The 9,931-nt window shown below is 47.0% G+C and overlaps 1 protein-coding gene across 8 annotated transcripts in view; it reads left to right on the forward strand.

The window, feature by feature from the left end:
• Nucleotides 1-9,931, forward strand: part of TMCC1 (transmembrane and coiled-coil domain family 1) — a 72,212-nt gene that overhangs the window by 49,351 nt on the left and 12,930 nt on the right. For 7 of the 8 annotated variants that reach the window (XM_038148836.1, XM_038148837.1, XM_038148839.1 and 4 more), the window contains one exon: nucleotides 8,946-9,880. In XM_038148836.1, the coding sequence (XP_038004764.1) occupies nucleotides 8,946-9,880 (935 nt within the window). Of the gene's footprint in view, nucleotides 1-7,709; nucleotides 8,114-8,945; nucleotides 9,881-9,931 lie in introns of those variants that run through there. The other variant, XM_038148844.1, reaches the window with a different exon arrangement.

Below are 9,931 nucleotides of genomic sequence, written 5' to 3' on the forward strand. Positions count from 1 at the left end.
TATTTTTCTTCTGTTTCATTGAGCTGTGTAGCTCAGCATTGCCCTTTTTCAGTCTGCGTTAACAGTAAACTGTATCTTCCCCTCCTCCCCCATTTGTTAAATACCAAAGAGAGACAGTAAGGTCTTTGATGCTCTGATCTGCAACTCAAAATAGAAGCTATTTCTCTTTGAATTGTTGCAGTTAGCTCTCCCACGCTCTGTGGTCCACTATTTGAGCAAAAGAAATCTGGGATCCAAACTGTTTTTTTGCCATAGCTGATGGTTTACCTGGGGTCTGTTACAGTCCGCAAAAGATGTGGTTGAAAGGCTGAATAGTATTCCTGTTGTGTTTGAAACACATATGTCTAATGCATTTATTTAATTAACTCAGATTTTCCCAAAGGAAAATAATGCCTTCTATATGTGTAGTTTGTCTCACTGCATTCATTATTCTTCATAATAAAAGTGACACACAGGTGGCTCTCAGGAAAAATGCCTGTTGTTGAGTTGCAGAGGTACAGACTGCGGTGGTACAGGGCAGCAGGAAAGCCCGGGGGGTTACAGATGTTCCACATCCTAGGTTGATAGATACGCGCGCTTTGCGTCTCGTCACACCTAACTTCAGGCTACTGCATCACCTCTTGAGAGCTGAAGAGGAGTAGTGAGCACAGGATACCATGTTCTGTGCTCTCCAGGCCAGGTCAGGGTAGCCTGAACAGCTTTCTACCGTGTGTGGAGGAGATGCTGCACTGAGGGCTATCTCTAAATGGAGTTCTCAGTGAGGATTCTTAGCTTTTGCAGGAATACTGAAAGCAGCATAGTGATTTCAGTATTTGCCTAATTCAGTGTTCCCTGTGGATTTCTGGACAAGTCCCCTGTTGCCTGACCCTGACAGGTGCTCGTCATCCCTTGAGCGTGTCTTCCTCTCTGATGTCTCATTGCTTGCTGTTCTCTTCCAGGTTTCCGAAGGCATCCGTGTCAGCGGCCCCGAGGAGGGCATGTTTATGGGCTGAAGGGACTGCCCTTGCTCACAGTGTCTTGTTCTTTATGAGCTGTGTTTGCCACTTGGAGCGATCTTAGAGATTTAGTTGGTGCTAATGCAGGAGCACCTGCAGCACGTGGAGTAAACAAGCTGCTTTTGAACGAAGCAGGAGTCTGAAGCAGCTGTACTGCATATTTGTGACAAGTGTGATCTTATGTGTGTGTATGTTGTACTACAAAGGCTTTGAATAAGGAAATATGTCAAGAAATGCTCTTGGCAATGGCAAAGCAGTATATTCACGGGAAGCATAAATCTTGTTGCTTTGAATTACTTAATATTGTATGAACCGTTGATCGGATAAACTTCAGGAAGGAGTTTTGGTTATGGTCACACGATGTGTTGTACCTGCAAAAAATACTACAGTTAAAAATAAAGAAATTAAGGAAGTGCAGAAGTACTGCACTTGCTGGAGCCCTTCAGATTAAACACTTGGAGGGGATGTGCATGTTAAACTTCAGCAGAGACATCCCCCAAAAAAGGGAGAATATTTGCTCTCGCACAGGGCTGTTCTGTGCAGAAGGGTCACGCAGAGGCATTTGTCCTTCCAGTCTTCAGACCCACTTTGCTCCAATTCTTTGCAAGTCAAAGTTATTTTGCGACCATAAAATTAAACTGTGTTCTTTACAAATTAATATATATCATGCAATAATAATCTCTGTTCATCAGATAGCAGCTTGAAGCATAAAAGTCTGGGAAGTATTAAAAAAATTTTGTCTCTCAGGTAATGAGATGTGACTCAAACACTGGGGAAAATAGGATGAGATTTAAAAAAATCAGAACCAAACAAAAAAACCACACATTATTTTACATAGTCACTTTCTTATAAAAGCTTGTATAAACTTGTTTCTGAATCCATCCTCTTCTGCTGGTTCCTAATACTTAACTTTTGCTCAGCTTTACCTCATTTCCTATCCTTATTTTTGTAACTTCTAGCCTGATTGGCACTCCCCCCTAGAAATCAGGAGCTGCTAAAATAAACATCCATGGTTGTTTTTTTGGCCGTATCTTTTGCTGTGTCATCCCTTATCACCTCCTACAAGTTCTTGTGTATAATTCAGTTCTTTCCTATTTTTCCGACCAGATTGGTGTATCCGTTCCCTTGGACTTCCCTCACCCTCAATGTTGCCTTTTTTATTCAGTCAACACCAATGATTTTCTGCTTGACTAGTCTAGCTTTAGGAAACCATTACTGATTTGGTCCATCAAGCCTTACTTTTTTGTGCTCAAAGATAACTTTTTCTCAAGATTTCAGAAATTTGAGGTCAAGAAGGTGATGTCTTTGGCAGCAGTGCTGTTTAAAAGGAATTAAAGGGGCCTATAGGCAACCTCTTAAGGGAGACTTTAACTGCATTGTGTCAATCCCTTCTGTCTCTGGGATGTCAATAAGTACTTGTAGACCAAGCTGGTGCCTGGTCCCACGTGTTCCAGTCCTGCTTGAGGGAACAGCTTGTGCAGTGTTCCTTGCCTCAGCCCACCATACTGAGCTGATAGGTGTCAGGGATGCACGTGCCTGAACCACAGCTGGGAAAGGTGGAGGTCAGCTTTGTAGCTTCAGCTACGTCTTAACCAGTTAGTAAGGGAAACATTTGCTTCCTGAGAGGCAGGGGGCCCTGGGCAGGGGGAGTCAAGCAGTGGGAACATGTGGAGCCCCCTGAACTCCCCTGCGCTGACAGCAAGGTGCTGTGGGGGAAGCATGTGTGACCAGCAATTGCCTTCACTGACAAGGCTTCGCTGGAGCTCCCCTGTGCAACGAGTAGTGTTGGTTGTGACAGAAGCTGCCTCTGGTACAGCGAGTGTGATGCCGTTTGGCAGCAGCGTCTTTCATCATTGCTCCCAACACCAGGGAGGGCTGCAGCTGAATACTGGTCTCCTTTGGGAAGAATTTCTGCTGCTGACAGCTCTGAAGAAAAGACAGCTGGCTGCTTTACAGCTAAACTATTTTTGGCACTTGATGTGACACATGAAGTCACATCTCCATTTCATACTGAATTAGGTACAAGGCCATGGGCAAGTCGCCCTGCAGCTGGCTTTACCAAATCCCAAGCCGAGGGTTTGTTAATGTGCTTCAGGCCATTGCTTGAGGGATGCTGCTCTTGGCACCAATGCCAAGTGAAGCAGTCCCAGGTCACCTTTTCCTCCAGTGGTGTTTCTGCTGTCTTGGGCCTGATGGTGAACCACATGATGGTGAACCACATTTGGGAAAGTAGTAAGAACATCCCCAAGCACCTTATCACTTGGTTCCCAGGGAACTCACAGCTTGGCTCTAGAGGGAGCTGCTGTCCTGTGTGTCCCCAGGCTGTGCCAGTACAGGGTTAGGCAGGGAGCTGCTTGGCTTGGACACCCCTAAAGAAAGGGAATGCCCAATTGCATGCAGCATGTGCGAAGTGTTTCCCCTTTGTGGTTGCCCACAGCCCTTCTGTCCGGGGCAGGGACCTGCCCTGTCCCCTCTACCCAAAGCAGGCCTGTGGGCTCTGTGTTGGCAGATGTGCCATTAGCACATTCCTGTTGCAGCGTCATCACTCATGACTGTGCAACTGCTGTGAGTAAGGTGTAAAGCCATTTCCTCTTGGTGTCACAGTGTTGGTTCCCTGCTCAAGCTGTTGTCTGAGGCAGGCAAAGGCATTGTACTGGAATTTTTTCTTGAATATTTTTCAGAATAATTTATCATTTTTTGTTTTCTCACTGTTTTGTTTTTTTTTAACCCATAGCCATGGATTTAACCCATGGTGATCTTCCCATCATTTTGAGGGTTAATTGCTCATAGGCAAAGGCTGTATAACTTTCAGAAATCCCCATTTTATACTCTAAACAACGAGCTGTGCTGTGAAAAACACACAGCAAGACTTCCTTGAGCTGTCCATCTGTTTGTGTGCTTTCCTTAGCCAGGTTTAATTTGGATTTGGATTTAGGAGCGTGCTAGAGACACCTCAGTACAGTTGCTGTCAAGGATGACCATAGGTGCTGTGGGTGAGTAGCTCAAGCCTGTTAAAAAGCAAAGCTGCTGCAGCTTCTGAAGATTCAATTGATCAATACAGTTTTTCAGGATAACTGCAGTGTGTCACAAGGAATCACACTGGACATGTTTTTTTGCTTTTCTTTTTTCTTGACAGTAAATCCAAGGTAGATGTTTTGTAAAGCGGGAGCATGTATGCCCCCTGAGCACTTGCTGAGGGAAGGTGGAAGGTGGATTCGTATATGAATCCACATGTGAGTGAGCAGTTGTTTCTAGGAGTGGTTCAGTGCAGCAGTATTTAGATCTTCTGTCTGTATTTACCTGCGAGATGAAAGAACAGAAGTATTCTCCCTTACAAATGGTGTTGTGCAGGATTTGGAATCACAGAAATATGCAACTAGAAATAAATAGTGACCCACAGAGGTGTTGGTATCAGATGTGTGGCAATGTTGCAGCAGACAGACAGATCCACAAATGCAGGATGTGGAAGTAGTATCTGGGACATACTCAAAAGCTTTCTGGACATGGTCCTGGGCAACTACTGGCTCTTGGTGGCCCTGCCTGAGCAGGAGGTTGGACCAGGTAAACTCCAGAGGTCCCTTCCAACCCCAACTGATCTGTGATTCAGTAACAACCTTTAAAAAGCAAAGCATTAGAAAAACAGACTTTTAATTCTAGATCAGGTGTAGGTCAGAAAAAGCTTATTGCATCACCCAAGTGGGTGAGGCAGGGGAGTTTGTGACACTTTTTTGTTTCCTTTGGGACCTGTGGTAAGTTGTGCCATATACAATGGCCATGTTGGATCCAGAGGAACAGGGCACTGACGGCTCGTGAGACACTGGGGCTGGTGCCATGTTAACTCATGTGTTGTAAGAGTCACGTGCTGCCGGTGGCATGCAGGGAAGTGACTTGTGGCTGTTGATGGCACTTAATCTAATGTATTAAGGGTACCTCTTAGAAATTTGTGATGTTTAAGCATCTCTTCATTGTACCTGCTGGGGATTCCGTGTGTGTTTATTCAAATGTGCACATAGGTGTTTTAATGCACATCCAGTGAAATGGGGCCTGTGGCGTCTTTTACTCTGCAGATGTGGTCGGGCATAAAGAATGGTGGGGTTTTTTTCTCCCCTGTGACTTTTATTTCCTCTAAGGCGTTGATTGGAGATCTTGCTTACTAACAAACCAACTCCCTTGTAACTGTCAACAGAGATTTTGAGTGTCTGCTCCTGTGCCTGCCTGAGGCTGGAGACCATCTGTCCACCTAGTGTGGAGGGGTTGGCCAAGTCCCTGTGCCCATCCCTGCACCTGCCATGTGCTAATGATGCTGTTGAGTGGTGTTTCCAAACAGGAAGTCTAAAACCTATGACTTTCTATGTGTCTCATAGATTTTCTGTCTGTATGACTGTATTGCCTTCAGCACAGTGGGAAAAGGAAGCAAAACAAGTTCTGAATGTTTTCGTGGTTAGTTTTAGCTGCCAGTCAGGTGTGCAGTCACTGGGAAGGTGATTAACCCAGGCACCTCAGGTGCTGTTAGCTCCTTTCAGGGGCTGTGCAGTCTCACTCTGAGCTCCCCTGTCTCACTTTGCTCTGTATGTGTTTATTTTAAGTAGCATGACAATTTTCAGTCACACTTGTGAAGCTCCAGGCTTCACAAGGGGAGGGAGGAGGAAGCAGGAGTTGCTCCCTTGCAGCAGGCTTGCTCTGAAAGCTGCTGTTTGCTTAGGCCAGCTGCCCTGAGTGTTTAAAAGCAACAATCCATCTTCTTGGTGAATGACGGGTATATGCTTTTACTGGAGGAGTTTTAGGAGGGCAAAATATCTTTAAAGGAACTGCTGTATTTAATCTTCAGCAGCACCAAAAGGCAGAATCATGAGAAACTTTGGGCTGTGTGCAACGGAATAGAAACATAGGAAAGCTTGTACAGGAGAGAAAGCCTGAGAGCATTAACAGTTGAGAATTTGGTAAGGTCTTGAGAGAGAGAAAGCATAAGGCCCTCACATGATTTCATCTGGTTTGTGGCATAATGCCAAAGCAGTTCTCAGTGTACCTCCTGGTGGGAGGGCACACAGCTCCCCTTAACTGGACAGTCAAATATAATGGAAAATAGTATTGCAAGAGAGATTGACTAATGAATTGTAACCCCTGTTCTTATACAAGCATTGATCATTAAAGTATTTAATTTACCAGCATCTTTTCAGGACAGATTGACCATCATCTCAAATTCAATAATATGTCATCAGCGTTTCCCAGGGACCCAGTTTGTGCTAAGTCGTCTCTTTACAAAGCATTGTTGATATGGACGAAGTATTTAAATTAGTTCTGTTCCAGAACTGCACTTGTTCAGCCTTTTCCTTTTGAATTGGAAAGAACCCTTTTTGTTATTTCAGAATAATATCCACCCAGCTGGTAATTATAAAGCAATTATCCCAACTTGGTTTATTCTATTACTGCTGCTCTAGTTCATTTTCTACCACAGGTGTGGGGAGATAACCTGGGCAGATTTGCTGAAGTCAACTGACTTTAAAAGGGGGGAAGAGAAAGTTTCTACCAAACTTTTCTCTCACAAAACTTGTGTCATGAGAGGAAGAGTGTACTATAAGTGTAATTTATGGTAATTATCCATACACACACGCTAATTGTACCAAACCTGAAGTAAATTAAGCTGATAGAAACTCTTTACTGCAAAGTAGTGTTGAAGCCCCAGTAGTTCTATGGCACTGATCTGTGCAGATTTCAGCTCAGAGCCTCTGGGCTGCAGAAGAACTGGTGATGAGCAGTTGTTTGGTTCTGAGACACCAGGTCAGTCCCATGCTCACTCCCCCTTACCACTGCCCAGAAAAAAAATCAATTATGAAAAGAAAAAGAAAAAATAAGTTATATTAAATTAAATTGTGGAAGTTTTGCATCAAAACTGTGGATCTTTCTGGTTTTCTTCGTCTGCCATTAAATACTAAAATGTCCTTGCTCTGGAGGAGGTAGAGAGAGTTAAGAATGGATTGAGAAGCCCTTGGTTCATAGGCAGTTAACAGTAATATGATTGTCTTGGTGTGCTGCACAGACGCTCTGTGCTGCTCTTGGGGTGGCGGCTGCTTGGCAGAGCTGCTCTGTGGGCGAGGCGCAGACCAGCTGTGCCATGGGTGGTGGGTGATGCTCCCAGGCCAGGCATGCCCTGCACAAGCAGGGTCTTTGTGTTCATCTAGACCAGAGGGATAAGTCTGATCACTGACAGCCATGGAAAAATCTTAATGAAATTACAAATTCCAAGAAGAGTTTACAAATTTACAATACAATACAATTTACAAATGTGTATTACTTCCAAATGCGTGTCCCTACATCTCAGAGACAGCACGTTCACTGTGTACTGATATCATGCATAGTGTTGGTCCCACTGATTAATATCAATTCTTAGCACCGATTTTCCATTGATCTGTTCAGAGCTCCAGGGTTTCTACAACTAAACCTTCTTAAGAAAGCAGTTGATATTTCAGGAGTCACAACAGACCAAGAAATTATATTCTGTGGTTTCCAGCAGCTGAACTCCTCTAGAAAATGAATCAATTGCTTCCCCAGGTGTCTGGTTTTCCTGCTGATGGGACAACAGAGAACCTTAGGGTTATGGGAAGGAGCCTGGGTAACCCCCGGCGCCGGCCAGTGTTGCAGCCTGCGGGGTTTTTTGCATTAAATATGGAATTATGAATCATGAGTTCAAATGCAATTAGGTGTAACAGCATTTTTGTTTTGTAAAGCGCATATTCGCTAACACGGACGTGGTTCTGCGGCTGGGCGGTAGCGGTGGGTCAGCCGGCAGCTGTTCGAGGGGGAGCTGCCGGCCGGTGCCGCCGAGCCGCGGGAGCGGAGCGTGCGGGCAGCAGCCGCGGCCGCTCACCAGCCCCGCGCCGGGACCGGGGCCGCGGGATCCAAGCGCCGCGTCGGTTGCAGACTCATTGGTGGCGGCTCCCGGCGGGACGCGGCGGCTCCGGGCGCGGCGAGGCCTCCCCGCCGCGAGGGGGCGGGCGGAGCGGAGCGGGCCGGGCCGGGCCGGGCCGGGGCGGTGGGGCGGCGCGCTGCCGTGCACGGGCGGCGGGCGGCCGGCGGGAGCCATGCACGGGGAGCGGGCGCTGCTGCCCCGCCGGGACAAGGTATGGAGGGGGCCCCGCGGGCGCTCCTCTGCCGGAGGAGCCACCGTGGCCGCGACCCGGGGCTGGCCGGGGTGGGAGCGTGGTCGGCTCCAGGGAGGAATGTCCGGGTCAGGAGCCGCCGGTGCGGCCACACCTGCCTGCCCGGTCCTTCGCGGGTTCGCGGCGGGTACTTGGCGTGTTGGATTGCGCTGAAACAGCCTGTAACCCTTTTTTTTTTTTTTTCCCTCCATACGTGGGATTTGTCTTTTGAAACTCACTTTTTTCCTCCCATTCGGAGACACCTGCTCGCAGGGCTTGCTGCGGCAAGGCGTGCATTCGGGTGCCTCTCAGGCTCCGTTTTTCTGTTAAAAGCACTGACCGTAGTGGATCGGTTGTAGGTTTCACTGTTGCTGCTGTTCAGACAGGTGAAGCACTAAGAATGACTCGGGTGTGCTGTACTGTACAGTTAAACCGTGTGGCTTCTCCTCTCAGTCACCTTCTTAGTCTCTTCACTCTCTAGCTAGTTGAGCCCCTGCCCTTGTACTGATCTCTTGGAGTGCTTGGTCTGCCAAACTGGGGTGCCCTGTTGCACATTTGTGCTTGAGCTTTGAATTGTTTGAGGTGATTAAGTAGAGTCAAGTATGAAAGTTTTTGCTTTTTTTAAACTTTTGCTGGATCTCTGTAAAATATGTGAAGCTCTCCTGATTGATACTGTCCCCTGGCCAGCTGAAAAAAGGTACATTTTTCAGAATTATTTCCATTTGCCAGGTCTGTTGGCATAGAGAAGGAAAGCTTTTCTGTTGGTGAAGCGGCAGATTAGCACTCATGTTTCTCTCTCTCTCTCTGTGCTTAGATTGAGCGATTGGAAGTCAGCAGCTTGGCGCAGACCTCCAGTGCCGTGGCCTCCAGCACTGATGGCAGCATCAATGCAGACTCTGTTGATGGGACCCCAGATCCGCAGCGGACAAAAGTGGCCATCACACACCTGCAGCAGAAGATACTGAAGCTGACAGAGCAAATCAAAATTGAGCAAACAGCCCGTGACGACAACGTGGCAGAGTACCTGAAATTGGCCAACAATGCGGACAAGCAGCAGAGTGCCCGCATTAAGCAAGTGTTTGAGAAGAAAAATCAAAAGTCAGCCCAGACCATCTTGCAGCTGCAGAAGAAATTGGAACATTACCATCGAAAGCTGCGAGAGATTGAACAGAATGGGATCCCTCGGCAGCCAAAGGATGTCTTCAGGGATATGCATCAGGGTTTGAAAGACGTTGGAGCAAAAGTCACTGGCTTCAGCGAGGGAGTGGTCGACAGTGTAAAAGGTGGACTTTCCAGTTTCTCCCAGGCCACACATTCAGCAGCAGGAGCTGTGGTTTCCAAACCCCGGGAGATTGCCTCCCTCATCAGGAACAAGTTTGGGAGTGCAGACAATATTGCTAATCTGAAAGACTCCTTAGAAGAAGGCCAGGAAGATGGGACAGGTGGCAAGGCTCTAGGTGTTATTCAGAACTTTCAGTCAAGCCCAAAATATGGCAGTGAAGAGGATTGTTCCAGTGCCACATCAGGCTCAGTGGGAGCCAACAGTACAACAGGGGGCCCTGTGGGAGCTTCCAGCTCCAAAACAAACACTCTGGATATGCAGAGCTCAGGGTTTGATGCAATACTGCATGAGATACAAGAAATTCGAGAGACACAGGCAAGACTGGAAGAATCATTTGAGGACCTTAAGGTTCGCTACCAGAGGGATTACACGTTGATAATGCAGACGCTGCAGGAGGAGCGGTACAGGTATGTGCTGTGGTACTTCGTTTGACAATCCAATGCTGTGACTGCCAAGCA

Source organism: Motacilla alba, chromosome 12 (genome assembly GCF_015832195.1).
Source record: "Motacilla alba alba isolate MOTALB_02 chromosome 12, Motacilla_alba_V1.0_pri, whole genome shotgun sequence".
Classification (NCBI taxonomy): domain Eukaryota; kingdom Metazoa; phylum Chordata; class Aves; order Passeriformes; family Motacillidae; genus Motacilla; species Motacilla alba.